The following is a 19,292-nucleotide window of genomic DNA, read 5'->3' as shown; positions in this document are numbered from 1 at the left end:
ACTTCATGAAATTTTCCTATTATGGATACAAACAATAAAATATCCATTAACAACTTATTACAACGTTGAAACAGTGATACTTGAGGCATCCCTAAATTTCTAACCCATAGCTAGGTTCAAGCTTATTTCTTCCTTCGCTTACCATTTCCTCAGGAATAAAAAATTTACAAATGATCGATGTGATGATACACACAAAGAACAAAAAATACATCTGCTTATACTTACTTTCCAATAAGCTTTCAATATATCTCCCTTTAAAACTATAACTCTTCAAATTATTTCCCTTTCTCATTAATACAGTCTTATGAGTGCCATACTATAGCATACAAATAAATATCATAACATATACAACTTATTTACAACCTAAAAGAACTCCACATGTTCATGCACTATACAATTAAACCAATGCTGGTATATATATATATCTATATATACTTCAAAGTAAACCATCAAGAATTTACTTTCTCCAACTATATTCTGCTTCTCCATTTCTTCTTTGGTAAGGTCCATATGACCTACAATTGTCCCTTGTACCCTGGTACTTATCAGAGTTACATCTTCTCTGAGGGTTCCCTCTATGATACTGTCTATCATAGACATTGCTATCAAAATTTCTGCCATACCCATAATGGTCAGATCTTCTATCTGAATAGTCACAACTTCTGCATTGCCTGGTAATATGTCCCTTTCTTTGACATTTAAAACAAATAATGTTTCTTCTCATTTTACCATAAGAATTTCTTTGTCTCATTTTGTATTCATGTCTTCTATTCCAGTTATCTATTTCTCTTTGAGTCAGTTCCTTTAGTCCATGTATATTGCCTAAAAGCAAATCATGATACAATCCTGGTATTGCTAAACCTTTACAATAACCATTATAAAATGGTGTTTCTAAGAAAACTCTACAGGCTTGATAGCGCTTGATACTGCCATCTATCAACCTTACTTTTTTCTCATAGCCTAATAAATAATCTGGTTTAACTAAGTTACTCCTAATTCCAACTGTACTGCATTCCGAATCTTTGAGAAACCTCATAGGTTTCCCATTGATAAAACCAGAGTGTACTCTCACTCTGTTGGTTTCATCTTCTGCAAAATGTATTTCTTCTACACCCCAACAATAGTTCATCTCTTCTACTTCTTCATTATCACTACTTTCTCTACTGTCCCTATCATTTGTGAAATACACTCTACTTTTGTTATTTCTGTTTCTGTTCTCTTTAAACTCAACTTTCCTACTCTGTTTCCTGTAACTGTCCCTATTTTCTGATCTATTGTAATTCACTTTTTTACAATGTGCTGCAATATGTCCTCTACCTCTATAGTCAGTATTATCTCTATTTCTATCATTTCTGCTCTCATGTCTCTCTTTACTCTTAGTTTCTTTACTATATCCTACAAAATCAATGTGTTTCTTGTCTTTGTCTGAAACTGAACTATTAAGATAAGCACTGCTGTAAGTTCTCATAATAGTAACTATGTCCTCTAAAGTTTTTGGTTTTCTCTCTTTTATAAATGACTTTAACTGAGATTCACATTTGTTTGTAAAGTTATCTATCAAAATAGCTTTGATCAATTTGCTCAGATGACATCCATTTACTGAAATAATCTTTTTCAAGATTTAATGTTGTTTGAGGATCTATCTGACTACTAGGAAAATTTTCAAAATATTTTTTTCTAAATGTACTGGCATTATGACCATAGGCATTAAGAAGCTCTTTCTTTAATATATAATAACTATTCTGAAGGGTATGATCATGGTTCTGACAAATAGTTAATGCTTGACCTTGAACAAAATCAAGTAAGATTTGAGACCATTCATTTTCTCTTATGTTACAACTGCTCATTTTGATCTCAAAACGCTTTAAATAGTCTGAAATACTGTCTTTATCTTCCTGAAAGGGCTGCAGTTTCTTTCTCAGCCAATGATTAGTACTTTGATTATCCCTATTTTCATTCATGCTATTACATTACTTGTACTATTACTATTGTTTATGTTTTCACTCTGAACAGTAGGCCTATCATTTGTGTTATTATCATTACTAGTCTTATTAGTATTTGTATTTTGTTTCTTCAATTCAGCATCTAACCTCAATTTCTTTAAATCATACTGTAATTTTCTATCTGCTTCTTCTTTTATTAATTGTGCTTCTCTATCTCTTTCTTTCTCCCTACACTCTGTTTCTAGTTTAGCCTTTTCCATTTCTAATTTATCAATTCTCTCTCTCTCTATAGTCACCATTTGCTGCACATAGCTAGTTAGGTCCTTCCCTTTAAGTTCTAGTTGTTTAGCCTCAGCAATAATTTGCTGGCGAAAAGTCTCCATATAATCTCCTGGAGCTGTAGCCATTATATTACTATTATAATCTTACACAACAACACAATTTCTATATATGTCAACGGTACTTAGTTCAACACTGGTTTCTTACATAGACAATAGTATACTGCTAATTGTCTAGACTCACCTTAGATCTAGATTACTACTAGATAAAACTAAATAAATGTAGCCTACTTTATCAATACGTAAAATTATCACACAAAATAATTAATTGAATAAAGAAATAAATATATACACCAAATACATCTATGAAAGATGAGACTTTCGTCTGATAGAAAGATTAGAGACAAAAGTGATACAATAGTTTTGAAACGGTACGAGACTTAAAAAAAAATGATTCACGTTTACATACAAAACAAGTTTACAACTATACGTTTACTTGGGCTCCTTGCTAGTTAATACCCAATTTTAAGAACACTCCCGGTTCACCCTGATTTAACCTGGTAGCAATAAACTAGCAAGTGGCCACTGAGTCCTACAGAATCTATTTTAAACAGACTAATAGAAGGAAAAATAAACTTTTATATTGAAATCCCTTTCGGCCAACAAGTATTACACAAGGGTCAGTGGTCAGTTCAGGCAATAAAAACCATTGAACATATTGTTATAACTGAAGGAAGGCAACTCAACGAGGACATAGCCGTTTATTTACACTGAGACATGACAAACATAAAGGGCATCTGCCTTGAGTACAGCATCTCCATATTGGCTCTCTACTTGGGCAGAAATCGTTAGTCTCTCATGACAACATCCTGTTCTAGTTTGGTTACTAGAAGTGCGCATCTCTGCACTAGCCTGGATGGTGGTGCGCATGGCAAAGTCATAACAATACAGTGTTATGTTCTCTGAAGGTGACGATATCGGTTCAGTCAAACTTCTGGTTCCACGGTTCCTCAAGGCAGGTAGTAACGGCTCAGGTTCCTCTTCGACGAATGATTTCTAAAGTGGTAAGAGTGTAGTAAATCTGGCAGTAACAGTTCAATGTCCTCTACGACGAATCCCTTCTACGGCGTCTGATTCAATGATGACGACGATAATAATAATTCACAAATACTTCGACGATAATGTCTCTGGTGCAGCGCAGTCCCCGATGAAAACAAGCTCACAGATGTGGTGAGGTATACGACGAAAATGTAGTCTGCGACGACTCAAAGCAATCTTGACGGCGACAAAGATGAAGCTCCAAATAACAGCTCAATGTTTCACTTCCACTATCTTCAGGTCAGGAACAACAGTATGCAAAAGTCAATACTGAGACAAGCTAGTGGTGCTGTCTCAATCAAGAGAGATACAAAAAAAAAATTTCTAAGTCCAACTCTTTCTCCAATGAACAAAATACGCAACCTCACAGGTTGAACAGACGAGCACAAAGTGTGGTAGTAGGGTATACCATCACTCGTGTGTAGATCTAGTGGATCTAGATTAGTACTTAAGAAGAATGACGTCTTCTATACATCACTTTCAAACTGACAAAGTGATTCTAACGGTCAACTTCGATGACCTTGCAAAGTTAATAACGAGCGCCGCTCAAAATATTGTAGGCCGACTTCACGACGAATGATACTTGACAGCGAAGTAAAACTGTCGACTTCTCAATGTTCCACGAACTCTAGTTTAACTGCTACAAATTTCTGGCTCACTTCAGGCAATGTTCTGGCGTTCTTCGATCCCTTCTCTGGGTCGTCAAAATAATGGCGTGGCGATCGTTCTGGCTTCGAAGTCGCCAAAATAATGTTGTGGGCTAAACTAATCTGACTTCGACTATGTATCATTTATTACTTAGCATTAGCCACAGAACATTACAAAATAGATATACTTGATAACAACATTCAGTTCTATAAAATGAGACTTTATTAACCACTGGGAAATCCGTCCAGTCGTTCTAAAACGTCGCTATATCTAACTACTATTCAACTACTATTCAAAACACAGCCTACTTCTAACATAACGCCATATTGGTCTCTCGTTCGCCTAAGTCAAATACGTCATTAGTCTGTCTTACTACGTCATCACTTTTACCGTCGTTAAAACTATTCACGTTATATTTAACTAACAAAACTAACCTACTCTCTAACCTAGTACATTACAGACTACAACGGCCTCATGTTCAGGTCCAAGGCGAACCACCTAATTGGAGGTACTTGGCTGTTGTCAAGCATGGAGAGGGATCTTTCCGCCATGCAAGTATCTAGCCCTCGTTTCGCCAAAATGAGAAAATGACCGTAATTAGATCCATACTGGCTTGGTCCTCGCCCGGGTTACCAAGGGCCGCGCCTACTGTCGCAGACTAAGACGGATGTGAGAGGTATATTAATGGACCACTCGTTTACACCTTAACACAAAAAAATGCATGTTTATCTATTTTGTGTGTGTCTGTGTGCTGAGGGGGGAGGTAAAATAAAAAAGAAAATTTGTGGGTGAAAGAGTGTTACGACCAGAGTGATAACAAAAAAAGAGCGTCAGTCCAAAAGTAACAAGAAGCCGAAGAAAAGTCAGTTTAGTCATTTTATGTAATACTAGTCGACCGACGGCGTAACGTACGCTGCTAATTTGCATCAGGCCACTGCAACCTATGCAACCTCAGTGGGCCTCGAACTTAAATAGGCCTAACGCAAATCCTAGGTGTAAATTATTAATTTAAACTATTTAATAACTTATAACAAATTTTCCGCGGCCTCCTGAATTACAGGAGCTTCTGGAAATCTCTATAAAATACGAAATATAAGAAAAAGTCCTGGAAATCTCCGGAAATTATTTAAAAAATTTGAAAACTCATACAAATCTCCTGAAATATATAGACAAACATTGTGTTTTTGGGTTGTCATTCAAATAGAAAAACGCCATTCCTACGCTACACAAAAGACTAGTACAGTAATTGTTTTCGTAGTGAAATATAAATAAAATATCAAGACGAATTTATTTTCTAATACAAATTCTTAATTTTCACTTATTATCAGCATCCCTACCCAAACATACCATGCAAAATCCGTTTCGCATAGGGCCCAACAATGGTTAAGTCCGGCTCTGCTATTTTCATCCCTACCCAAACATAGCCCCGCAAAATCCGTTTCGCATTAGGCCCATCAATGGTTAAGTCCGGCCCTGCTATTAAGTTATTAATTACCTATAAATACGTGTTATCCCTACTCAAACTTGGCCCATTAAATCCGTTTCGCATAGGGCCCCACAATGGTTAATTCCGGCCCTTCTTATAAAGTTATTAATTACCTATAAATACGTGTTATCCCTACTCAAACTTGGCCCATTAAATCCGTTTCGCATGGGGCCCCAAAATGGTTAATTCCTGCCATGCTATTAAGTTATTAATTACCTATAAATACGTGTTATCCCTACCCAAACTTGGCCCCGCAAAATCCTTTTCGCATAGGGCCCAACAATGGTTAAGTCCTGCCCTGCTATTTAGTGATTATTTATTTATAATTACGTCTTATTAATGTTTATTTCAGATTGTTTTTTATTTTTAGAATTTTTTCATTAAAAAATGTATGCGTCTTTAAATGTAGAGTTTTGAGAAACTATATATACAACAAAAAGTTTAAAAATATTAAGCCTAAAAACAAATTTCCTTTCATACATACTACATATTAAAAACCCGGATAAAAAAATCGAGAGAGAACTTGGTCTCTACGAATGTACACGTTTATGTAGCAATGAAACTTCCCAAAACTAAATTGAATTTATTAGTTGTTTGTTTTTTACCCCACCCACCAAGTGACCTGGAGATTGTATTGCTAATAAGTAGTAAGACTGAACGTCCTAGAAAGCGTTTTGGAAAATTATTGTTTAAAAACACTAACGATGGAGAAAGTATGATTCTATAAATTAGAATTGACACAAAACTATACATCTTTTTAAATTGTCTTTGGATTGTTTGAAATAAAACTTGAGCTACATTTGTGCGAGCTATGAGTATCTATCTAATGGTTCAATGAAGATACAATGAGACGTTTGTTTTGGCATTTTCTTTGATTAAAACAAATTATCGTTTTACGAGAAACTTCAATAACAGCAGAAATAACAGTTTCGGTCGAGATATGAAAAAGTGTTTGCTAATAGCATCCATCTTTCTAATGCCGCCTGAATCTATAAACGTTTTTTGCACAAATATTGTGCCAGACCATTGGCCATGTCACAACAGACACAGTCATCGCTATTTATATCTTATTTAAAACTGTAACACCCAACGTGAAATGGCTTTATTGGCATTTGGGCACATTGGCAGGTGCATAATACAATGCTCGTTCGTAGCCGAATGGACCACATGCTCTGATAGTAAGGCCCGTTGCACATAGTTACATTTTTAAATTTACATTCTTGTATAAAAATGGCCCATGGATGATAATAATTGGCCCTACACTTAAATGTAGGCTAAAAATTAACAATGGAGACAATACTGTAGCAAAGTAAGATGACTTTATTTATTAGATTCCCGCTATATCTTCATGAGCCACACGTGGCTCCTAGCGCCATGCCCTGGAAAACCGCTTCAGCTGGCGGACAAAACCATGTGAGGGGATGGTGATAACAGGTCACCACTGGGCGAACGGTCTTCTAGACTAAGGTCACCGGCCAGGGCGGAAGAGTCCCATGATGGACTACAACGGCCTCATGTTCAGGTCCAAGGCGAACCACCTAATTGGAGGTACTTGGCTGTTGTCAAGCATGGAAAGGGATCTTTCTGCCATGTAAGTATCTAGCCCTCGTTTCACCAAAATGAGAAAATGACCGTAAATAGATCCATACTTACTTGGTCCTCGCCCGGGTTACCAAGGGCCGTGCCTATCGTCGCAGACCAAGACGGAGGTGAGACGTATATTAATGCACTACTCGTTTACACTTTGTCACAAAAAAATGCATGTTTATCTATTTTGTGTGGGTGTGTGTGTGTGTTACTGCTTAACGTATTAAGAAGAAGTCCAATTACAGCTCTTGTACAATTTGAAAGATTTGTTTTAGTGAATTTCAGAACAAGCCTAGTAAATTCTGCCGAAACAATGGCAAATAGAAATGCACTATATATTAGATAAGATGATCGGACCATTCTGTACTATTTTGCTTAGAACGATAATAAAGGTGAATATTTACCAAATAAAAATTTAATACGACTCAGAAGACGTAGTCGGATGCAGTCTTTTGTGCTTAATGCCACAGGAATTGCTGATAATAAAGCTTGCCATTCTACAAACTGGCAAAACAGCCAACTCTATTACAGCCTTGTTTCCGCTATGTTGTTCCAGACTATCGTTTCAAACTATTGGACCCATATGTAAGCTAGCTAAAGTATTCATGTATCGATCTGCGACAAATAGCACAGGTAACGATCAATGTCTTATAAATGTACTAATAGATCGGGATCAATTAACTCGCGAAGAGCAAGTCATAGAGTCTGATAACATTGCAGTTTATACAGATTCACATAGTTTTGACTGGCAACTCTGTTGCAGACTCCTTTGCCTACAGGGAGGGCTAATGCCACCTACCGAGCAGGCTGTGAGTTATTTCTATCATGCTCTAGCAGCAACCGAACTATCCCCTTCACTTTCACTGTTGGTGCACCAACTGGATTTGTCAACATCTTTCTCCATTCCTCTCTGTCCTTGATCTTGTTTTCCAAACGTTTCCTATGTCCTCCTCTTCTTCTTTTTTCCTGGTACCGTTACCTGATACAGAGTCTTTGCGAGCACAACGATAGAAATGGGAAATAATTTGAGTGCTAGGATATGTCACAAAAAGGAACTCTTGTGGGGCCCAGACCGTGCCTTCCCGTGGTAGGTTTTCATGAAGATGATGACTAGGTGCAAAATGAGTACGTGTTTATATCTCACAGCATATTGGCACATCATATAAAATGACCGCTTTTTCCATTCAATAACCAGAGAACAATGCATTGGACAAGTAATATTATGTCCTCAAGTTGGTCGACAAGATATAGTAGTTTAAAAGTTATGCGATTTTTTAAAATGTGCTTAAGGGGTCATAATCTGTGCGAGCCATCATATTCTTGAACTGGGCTACGCCACTGCAATACACAATTAAGTTAGAAAACAAATCCACAGAATTGGATTTAATATTTAGATTTAAAACTTACGGACCGTCTAAAATAACCTTGTCTCATTATATTTCACCATACAACATTCAAACTGAAAGTGGCCAAAAAGTCTAGCAACGAAAGTCAAAATGAAGGAAATTCTGTCGTACTACGTCTGATGTCTGAAGATCATCATTAAACGAAGACCAACCGAGGCCTTAACAATGACTGAAACATCGTAACCTGTGGGCAGTACAGACCAATGGCTTGTTTCCACGTCACAGGTCTCTACGAAGTTGCAACCAAAGGATGCTTTTTCCTAACCCAATAATTATTTTACTGTTTAAACATAGGTGTTTATTTGTATAGTTAGTTGTCTATTTTAAAGTTAAACATGTATAAGATTTGTCAACATTATACACAGAGCCGACTAAATAGCTATAGCTAGATTACTTTAAGATTACGATTCTTTTTTTTTACTAGAATATACATTTGAACATTTATATTTGTTTGAAAAATAAGTCCAAGGTTACAAAAGACAGTTTGTGTGGAAACACAAACTCAAAATCGGCCCCCGAAGTGGTCCACCCAGGCAGGCTTCAATATTTTCAGAAAGAACATCCGAATGAAATTATATCAAAGACAAATGAGAGATAAGAATGGAGAATGAAGGTTAACAGATCTTGTGTAGTGCCCCAACGGTTCAGCAGATCAAAGGATAGGTGAAAGTGAATATTAAGTTAGATGTGAACCTGGCCTAACTAGTTCCTCTTTCAGACCTCGTGGTCTATAGGGCAGATGATGTAAAGTTCATCTGTTTTGTGGCCTACGGTTAACGAGGGTGTCATGTAGCCAGCTTAACGACCAACCGCCTTTACTTTTCCCCAACTAATGTCAGGTACCCATTAGAGCAGATTGGACTCAGAGGCGCCCAAAGATTCCAAAGTTGAAAATCCCTGTGTTCACCAGGATTCGAACCCGGGACCCCGGTTCGGAAACCAAGCGCTTTACCGCTCGGCCATCGCGCTTCCCCTGGCCTAAGTCTTATAATCCAATTGTTTTGAAAAGACTCAATCTCTGTTTTTTTTTTTTAAAGGAAACCTCAGAATTTGCGCTATTCAGTTTTAGCTTTATCATCATAGGAATCCTTGGGCCTTAGGCCTCTTTTCTTTGCCTCTTTTTTGGGCTTTATGTGCCTCTTTTATGGGCCATCTTGCCTCTTTTGAGGGCTTTTTTTTTTCTAAATGTTTTTATTTGTAAGTTATTATAATTCACAAATATTAAATCATAAACAATTGAAAAGTGATTAACCTAAAAATATAATAATAGTAATAAAGTAATAGAAATATTATTTAATATCAAAGACATACTACCTAACCAATGAACCCCCTAAAGACAGAAAAATGATACAAGTATCCTTTACTCCAGAACAATCAACACATTATCCTCTTCTGTGTGTGGCATTTCTAAAATATAAACAGGAAAATGAAGTTTACAAGATTACTATTCGTTTTAAATTAGGTCTAACTTATAATGCATACTGATTAGCTTTTTCTCTTTAAAAAACTGCTTGCATAACTGATTTTAAAAATTAGATTTTTCACTTTCAGAAAAAAAAAAGTAGCCGTTGCATCAGAACTTTGAATGGTCTAAAATATTGTGATGTCGGATTTTCAATATGTTTTCTAGTTTACGAGATCTAAATGGGACAGACGGACAGACATTTCACACAAAACTAATAGCGTCTTTTCCCCTTTCGGGGGCCGCTAAAAATCAAACATCCTTGTCAGGACTGAGTTCTTGTCAGCCTGGGTCATCTGTTAACTGTAGAGGAGAAGGGGGACAATTCAGGTTGTTGACTTTAAAACTGTTCTTGTTTTTGATTGTTTTACTTGGTGAGATGTTTTGTTGAATATGATGTAACTCATAATAAGGCAGTGTGGTGTTGTTCCTAGTCCAGGACAGTTGGACTTTTGGATATAGATATAGTCGAAGTGTAGACTCTAATTATTTTTATGTGTTGTCACTATTCAGTCTATGGAATATTAAGCTGTTATATTTTAATTGATACTGGATATTTCAATGTCTAAACTGATTCTGTATTATATTACAGATTATGTAATATGTCTGTGAATTGGCATTCTCAATCTTTATTCTGTCGTTGTATGTGTCGTTATGGTATTACCCAGGACTTGGGTACATTTAGTAATCAGCATTGGGGTACACATACACATATTAGGGAGGAAAGGAGTCTTGACAATTATAGTCTGCAATAAAGAAACTTTTTTTATTTACAAAATGTCATAATCACAGACCTATATATATTATATCTAGACTGAACATGGAGATCTTTTGTAAAGTAGTTATAATAAATAAAGTTTGCTTTCCAGCCCTAACCTATTCAACATATAATTTAATGTAATTTAATATAATTTAGTGGGAAGCGTGGTCGAGAGGCCAAGTACGCTACCTATGAAGGGTGCCCGAGGTTCGACACATGACTAGAGCAGAGTTGTTTACTGAGCGTCTAAAGGCAGCACGGAAAAACCTTTGCCCAGATGCCCCTCACCCCATTGGTCCACAAATGAGATTGGACCATAGCGCACAGAGCATGTTGTAAGTACGAAAGTAGCACTTTGTAAAAGCAATAACTTAATTTTAATTTATTGTTTAGATCTAGATCCAGTAATTGACAATTGAAAATAAGAGCACTCTCGTCTCATAATTATTATTTTGTAATTTTGTAAATGTACATAAGATGATTAAAATTAACAGAAGTTATTAGTTCAATCTCGAATTTTTGAAAATTATCTCAAGGGAAACTAACAGAAATTTTATATATTTGCTTGAAAATATAGTTCTGTGATTTAAGCAACGGGAGTTACTGATCGTTGATTTTTGACGGAGGATTGTTTTTCTTTAATTTTTATTTGTGAATCGGGATATGTAAATTTCATTAGGAGTACTGTGGAATTATTTCTTTTTACTGGGAGTATTCACTGTTCATAGTGGGACTGTGCTTCTGCAATTAAAAGGATATCGGCTACTTGACAATCGGTGAGTTACTTTCTTTAGTTCACTCCAAAGTCGCAACAGCATCATGAAAGTTTTGATGATACCGATATATTTAAAAGTATAAGATAGCCTTTACTACATATTATAATAACACACATTATTTTTTTGTAACTTTATGGAATGGCAACATCTGTTAAACACTTTTAAATAAAACGATGTGGCTAAATATTCTTAAAAAAAAAAAAACGTTCTTTAGTTATCAATTTTATTTTGTCTGTCACTCAAAGATTCACCATTTCAATATTGAAGAAAAGAAAAATAAACTAACAATTTCTTCGTTTTATTCATTTTAAATGGATGTAAATATATAATTAATTATTTATTTGTGTTCGTAACTAGAAAGTAAAAGTAACTTAAAAATATGAATTATAAAATGAAATGAATAGAATTATGTTAACGTTGCATTTAAACAAATTAAGAAGAGTAATTACAAGCCATAAGCTAAAGTTATAAGTATGTAAAAAAGTATATATATATATATATATATCAAAGTAAAGAAACCAAATGCTACAAGTCTACATTCATTTCAATAAATGTAGGCATAAACATGTAAGAAAGTGAAATTATAATCTAATTACATTCTTTTAACCTTTCTTTGTACCTTGTTAGTTGACTTGTCTAGGTTTCATATGTAGTCTGTTGATTATTGCTTGGAAGTCCATAGACTCCAGAGAATACCTGAAGCAAAACTCTCGACTGTTTTTTTTTTTAAAGTTTTTATCAATAAACTTTGTCTTTATGTCAGTTTTATTTCCCTCTTCCCTTTCTGACATCAAGTTGAAATTTTGCACGATTATTCATTTTCGATGATAAAACATGAACTAATGAAAGTAAATTAAAAAATAAGTCCAATGTAATTAATTTTGTTTCAGATAATATTATAGTACTGAGATAATGGCAGATAAGCCTTGTATAATGTATAATTTATGTCTATGTGTACTAAATTGTTCACAAAAATGTTTTAACAAGCAATCGAATAAAAAAAAAACTTCCTATCATATATGCAGGGCCGGTCCTACAGATTGCGGGGCCCTATGCGAAACGGTTTGCGAGGGGCCAAGTCTGGGTAGGGATAAGGATAATAAGTGAAAATTAAGATTTTATATTAGAAACTAAATTCGTCTTTGGCTTTGCATTTTATAAATAATAGGTACAAAATCACGGTCCAATTAACTTGATGAGCTATCTTGTTGATGTCTAAGAGCTGAGCCGAAGGCTCTTCGAGCTCTAAGTTTGAAAAAAACCTGTTTGGTCGTCCAGCCGAACAGTAAAAAAAATAAACCTGTGTGAACACACAGTTCTGTTTGGGAGAGCCCCTAGACAATGCCTATGCGAAGCATTGCTGTTGACCGATGCATTTGACCCCCGACACGTGGACTAGAGACACGGCCGAAGGCCGAGAATGCACCGGGGACTTCTGCCATTTTCCTTCAATGTACCAAGCTAACTGTGCGGGATCCGCCATTTATGTAACGGTCCCTTTGAGGAACAGCGCATGGATTGGTGACGTGTTCGTGGGGACTTTGTTACAACCCCGCCCGTGCAAGGGGTGGACTCTCGTCTACCCGTGGGCATCCCCACGGGAGTCCTGTGTTGCTACCCATTTCGCCTAGCCACTTCCTCAAATGGCCGTTTCCACGCGGGCGCCACGATGAGGCAGGGCAGCGTGCCCGCGGATGAGCTATCTACACTAGATGGTAGTTTTCCAACAAAAAAAAGCCAATAAACATTCAGATCTTTAATTTATATGCCAGAACTATTAAAGTAAATTATGTATTTGAACTTCCTGTTTTGGTTAAAATTCGCTCTGTTATTGCATTTTTATTAAATGAAAGCTGGCAATGCCTTTTTTTTTATCGCGAGTAGTATTGAAGTTTTTCATATTGAATAACACCCCGAAATGACAAGTATATATTTATTTCAAGAGATTTTTATGAGTTTTCAGAATTTGTTTATTAATTTCAGGAGATTCTCAGGACTTTATCGTACATTTTGTCCACGGAAACCATGTATATATAAGTTAAAATGGTTTAATCTAATTATTTACACCTAGATCGAGAATTAGTGCGGGACCTATGAAAGTGAGGGGCCCACTGCGGCCGCATAGGTTGCAGTAGCCTAAGACCGGCCCTGCATATATGTACATGAGAAACACGATTGCTACCACGTCGGTCTTCCATCATGGAGACTCGAGATCTCCAGTTGAATTTTAGACTCCAGAAACTTTTTAACTTGCTATTAAAAAAAGCAGCAGGAAAGCTTCGTCCAGATACCACGGCTCCTCCCTAACTAGTCCACAAAAGTGATTGGAACATAGAATACTAAATATACTGAGCATGAAAGATCCAAAAATAAAACAGTTAATAAAAATAATTCCAAGCGCATAAACTTATATAACTCATTCAGTGCGGGGTTACTCTCAGGGAGTAAATTTTCTAGCGCTGCTTGTTGAAACCTATTTTTTTAATATAAAATCAAATATGTTAAATTATATAATGAAATAGAAAAGTTTCGTTAGTTTTAGTAACTCTAACTTTCTGCAGGTTTTTTTTTTGTTTAGCAAGACTCAATTGTTTCCATCAAAAAAAATTCGCACTGAAAGAATTTTTAGAGCAAGTCTATTAAAAATTAATTACATGAATGACTTAAAATTGTACATATAATTTCACTCAATTATTTTAAAAATATTTCACTCAAGCTTTTTAAAAATGTTTTTTTAGCGCTCCCGTAAAGGGAAAAGCCGCTATTAGTCTTGTGCAAAAAGTCCTCCTGTCTTTAAATGAAATGCTATAAGAATTCAATGCATCAATGTCTATTAAACCTCGTCAAGTTTCTCGTATTAAAAAAGACATACTAGCTAAATTTTGAACTAACCTAGATTTCTTACACTAGAGTGTTTCCAATAGATCTAGATTGTTTACACTAGATATATATTTATATTCGAGTTAAAATTATTGTAGATTCTATATCTAGAATCTCTAGTTCTAGTTTAGAATTTTATAGACTAGATCAAGATCTAGAATTTCAATTTCTTGAACTAAATCTAGACTAAATGTGTAGAATTAGATTTCGTTTGCTTACAGTTTCTTGATATATTATCTAGGCTTTTTTAAACGTAAATCTTATCTAAATTACATCCGAATTATTCAAAATTTGGATTTTAGATCTAGATCTAGTAGATTTAGATCTTAGAAGTGCTAAATCAGAAGTTTAGTTTAGGTAGATCAACATCTTCATTCTAGTTCCATTTTAATGGAAATGCCAATGGCTCTGTTGATATAACTGTGCTGGGACATCGAGCAGACGTTGCCGAGGTACATTCTCGATACCTTTTCTTTTCTATATTTTTTTTTCAATTACAAAACAATTCCAAAAAATTATCTAAAATCCAACGTCTGACATATTGTACATATTCAATACTTATCATTCAGAGATGTGTACTAAATCTCTTTATCAATAACAGGCTATTCGTTTTTTATTACGTTACCAGGAATGCTCGGCCTAGGGGTTAGTGGACTGGACAGATTATCTAGACGGTCCCAGGTTCCATGCCCCGTCGTCCAGCGGGAGGTTTGGAGTTGGACTAGGAATTAGATTAACCTTATCTTTGTAGGAACATCCGAAACATGTCAAATATTTTACATTCGATAGGGATCCGACGGGGTCCACCTCTGAGTTTGTGTGATAACAGAAATTGTTTTGTAGTCTTGTTTTTTTTTTTTAATTTCAGAATTAAATAAATAATTAGAATTACTTGAATAATTAGAATTACAAACTAATTAAAATTAGGTCAATAGTATGTACACTATTAACAGAGATATGATGTAATATGGCTCTCAATCTTCTTGCCACACTCAACACAAGACTTGATATCTCGGCCACATGAAGAACACACCACAAAGTGACCACAGGGTTGAAAGGTCACTGCCTCGATGCCCAACAAAAAGACTCCACATAGTCTGCAGCGAAGTTTTCTTCCTAATCTGTCATTCTCCTCCATCATCGTGCGAATTTCTGCATAAAATCGAACTAGCATATATGGACAACATAGTTACGTGTTTAGACAAAATACAAACACATTTTTGCCTCTGCAAGTTCCTGATTAAGAATGAAAAACAAATTGTAAAAAATCTATCAAGAGGTTAAATTGATTCATTAATACAATGATAGGTAGACAAGATTGGACTCTATCTCAATAGTTCAAATACATGTGTAGTCTATATTTACAACTATACTTACCTTTTGTATGTGCTTTCATTCTCTCCATGCATTGTTTAACCATGGGCTTGGTTATCTTTAATGATATGAACATGAATGCAAATGGGATTATTCAACTTGAATAAAATGTTTTATTAAAATGTTTTTAAGCATAAAGGTCAACACGCCAAAAGTAGAAAGAATTTTGAAAGGTCTACAGCGTTTGGTGATTATAGAAGCCCTACCTGTGACAGACGATTAGTATAAGGACTGATAGATTTAGTCATATGAGAAGTTGCAAAAGGAAAACTTCATCTCATGAGACATAAAATGCCACAGAATGCCTTAGAATAATATGTTTAAATAAGGAAGATTATATAGGCCTATTTGTTTAAGTACAAACGTGTGCTTGATATTAGCTTAATTAATTAAGTCCTAGACATTTAGATATGAAAAACACAAGAATAATAAAATAATCTTTTTAAAAAAATAAAAGATTATATTATGTGTAATTGTACCAATTAGTTTGGATCAGTAATGTAGGCCTAATTGAGACTATCTCTAGAAGAGCGGCTCAGAGAATAGCCAGCAGGCTTCCGAAGAGGCAGATCATGTGCAGCAGCAGGTCTACATTCTACGAAGTATAGAAGTTTTGAATACCAACAACGGCTAACGATCAGTTTCGTAGACCTTAAGAAAGTGTTTGATAGTGTTCATTGAGAACCACTATAAAAAATATTTAGAAAATATGGCATCTCAAAAAATATGTCAGGATTCTATGACACTGCATTAAAACAGAAGAAGGAACAACCAAGTTTTTTAGCATCGAGACAGGTGTGAGACAGGGGTGAAACAGGTGTGAGACTGAGGTGCATCTTATCTCCCTTCCTCTTCCTCCTAGCCATCGACTACATAATGAGAAGAGCAATGAATCAGACTGCCTTCGGTATTTCGTGGCGTGAACTGAATCGAGTTACAGACGGTGCGGGAGTATCTAAGTCTAAGTAACTCATGTAATTAAATTTGTAATAGAAAATCGGTAGGTAGGTTGGTCGTCTCGATGGTCTGGGCTCATACCCTGCTCGCTGTCACCCCCATCGTCTTGCGAGAGGTTTGGGCTACGAAGTAGACTATCTTCTACTCTGAAGGAGCATCCGAAACATGTGAAACATATTTATGTCTGAAAGTGAAGGAAAGAGCAAAAGAGCGGGATGTTTCATTTCATTGTAATAGATACACGACTAAAAAGAATGTTAGGGGGATTGTTAAAACAAAAATAAATTGAATAGAATCCTAAATGCTGTTGGTAAAGTCATTGGCAAAAAAAAAAAAAAAACATTTGGGCAGCTGTTTGAGAAAAACATTCATAAAAATCTAAAGAAGATTTTAGAAATAAAAAAATCACCTTTTTACTAATCCTTTTGGACTTTCTCATCATAAAAGAGATACAAATCACCCACCGATAGTAAAGACAAACAGACACAAAAACTCTTTTGTTCCCCTGGCAATCAAATCATTAAATAGAAACTATCTGATACAAACTTTTCGCGTGTATATTATGAGTGAGTCTGGTGTGAATGTATATTTTACTTTTCTATAGTTATAATGTTTTGTTTGGTGTTATGCACAAATTGTAAGACAAATGTCCTTATGGATAATAAAGTTTATTATTTTTATTCATTAATAAAAGGAGTGAAGTTCTGGCCATAATAAATTATATAAAGCCTGAGAAGAAATCAAAGATGCGTAGCTGTATGTGCTATAAATGTAAAGAGATATTATGTCTTAAATCTCTTTGAAGTCACACACCTACCTGTTTGAGCCAAGGAAAACATTCACTCAAGTGTTTGACAATGTTATAAAACTCTTTATCAATTTGATCCTTGACGTACTTGCAGTTAGGATACGACCTGATATGTTCGATCCACGGATCGTCATTCCTTCTCCAATTTTTCAGACCACCTCCACACATAAAGCAGCGCACACTATCCCCTTCACCTGTGGTATAAGCATATACATATATATTAATATTGATATATACATTTCTTTTTGCTTTGACATAGTTATTTTACTATTATTCATTTATTTTTTGTTTCAATTGCATTGCTCAAAGTTTTTCGTAGACGTAATAGAAATGTATATTTTTATTGTCGGTATCCCAATAGAAAGTTGGAAAAGTTGCTGTTTGTAAAGGTGTGTCGGGGGAGGAGGGAAAAGATGTAAGCTACACCTATATTATCAAATGGCTATAAAATTCGTATAAACAAAGTATAATACAAATAGAATGTTTAAAGAATATGTATTTTTCTAGTCTTATGCTGTTATCACTTACCAGTAGCGTACAGACCACACAAGGCCATTTTTTTAACATCGATAGGGAAGATGTCTCGCTTTGTTTCAAATGTTCTCATTCTTGCCATATTAGATCGATATCGAAATCTCGCTTGTCTTTCCCGGGGGACTGCACTTAGTGTCGCTCTAGCTCCATTTCCACTACTCTCTCCTGATGCTCCCTCATCACTTAAAGCAGCTGCACAGTTTTTGGTGACTTTGTTAAATTTTTTCTGATTATCTATAAACCCACAAGATGGGGAACTCAGACGATGTAATTTTTGAACATCATCTTCTGACATCCACTTAACAATATCCATACTCAGACCACATTCAACACACCTAACAGTCACACTATTGCCGTTTCCAACATACTCAAAACCTGCAGCCGCCAAGGCTAGAGCTGACATGATAGCTGACCTGGGATAAGAAACATAAGACCTTATCCTGGCCAGAACTGAGACGTCAGGAATGGACATTTTCTTCAACTCTGGTTGAAGATGAGAACATTAGCTATATAAAGAAGTAAAGTTTCCGAATTTCCAAAAGTAATTTGAAAAGTTTTATTTGGAGGTCCGATGTGGAATAATGATCATTTTCTTTACACTTCATCATGACACCATGCGAGTCAATGATTTCTGGCAGATGATATAAAAAAAAAGCTATTTTATTAATTGCTAGTTAATGTACATTTAATCTCGAATGTTCATCTTTAATTGTAGACCCTAGCTACCTAAATATTAGTCTAGATCAAGCTGAAAGTCGGGAAAAGAATGATTCTAATTATGTTTATATCATTAAATAAAAACGAAAATAAAGTATTATATTACACAATAAAATTATATCAATTTTGATTATGTTGCATTGGAAATTTAAAATACTTACCACATTCGATTTCTAGATTTCTTGATCTAGATCTAGTTTTACAAAACTCCACACATCAAATTGTAATCGTCAGGGAAAACTTACTTACTGACTCAGTTTTACGAAAAATCGGAAATTCTTTATTACAATGTCTGATGGTCTGACCATTTTTTTTTGCTGTTTTTTTGTTGTTGTTGTTTTGCCACTCTGTTTGGAAATTTCCGATTTATCTAGAAATCTAGATCTAATTGCAGTGGCGTAGCTAGGGTGTTTTATGCCCAGTGCGGCATCTCCTCATGATGCCCCCCCCCCTCGGATATAAAACTGCGAAAATACGTTATTATACGTTTACCAAAATTACTACAAATAAATAATACGAGCTTTTTTTGGTCGCAAAAATATCAATAATTTTATTGACATCTGTTTTCCACCAATTGG

At 35.3% G+C, this 19,292-nt stretch overlaps 1 protein-coding gene across 2 annotated transcripts; it reads right to left on the bottom strand.

The window, feature by feature from the left end:
• Positions 1–11,726: 11,726 nt before the first annotated feature.
• On the bottom strand, positions 11,727–19,027 carry LOC106052415 (E3 ubiquitin-protein ligase XIAP-like). 2 transcript variants are annotated; one of them, XM_056026854.1, is made up of 5 exons: positions 18,876–19,027; positions 17,992–18,628; positions 17,473–17,657; positions 15,702–15,756; positions 11,727–15,476 (listed from the first exon to the last, which is right to left on the bottom strand). In XM_056026854.1, the coding sequence occupies exons 2-5, from the start codon at positions 18,467–18,469 to the stop codon at positions 15,271–15,273; spliced, it is 924 nt and encodes a 307-aa protein (XP_055882829.1). In that variant the 5' UTR covers positions 18,470–18,628; positions 18,876–19,027; the 3' UTR covers positions 11,727–15,270. The 2 variants fall into 2 exon arrangements, with proteins under 2 accessions (XP_055882829.1, XP_055882830.1); XM_056026855.1 differs by having other exon boundaries at positions 15,333–15,560.
• Between the last annotated feature and the right edge of the window lie 265 nt (positions 19,028–19,292).

This window comes from Biomphalaria glabrata, chromosome 4, assembly GCF_947242115.1.
Source record: "Biomphalaria glabrata chromosome 4, xgBioGlab47.1, whole genome shotgun sequence".
In the NCBI taxonomy this organism is placed as follows: Eukaryota; Metazoa; Mollusca; class Gastropoda; family Planorbidae; genus Biomphalaria; species Biomphalaria glabrata.
The sequence above is the reverse complement of the archived record's forward strand: the minus strand, read 5'-3'. Positions and strand labels throughout refer to the sequence as shown.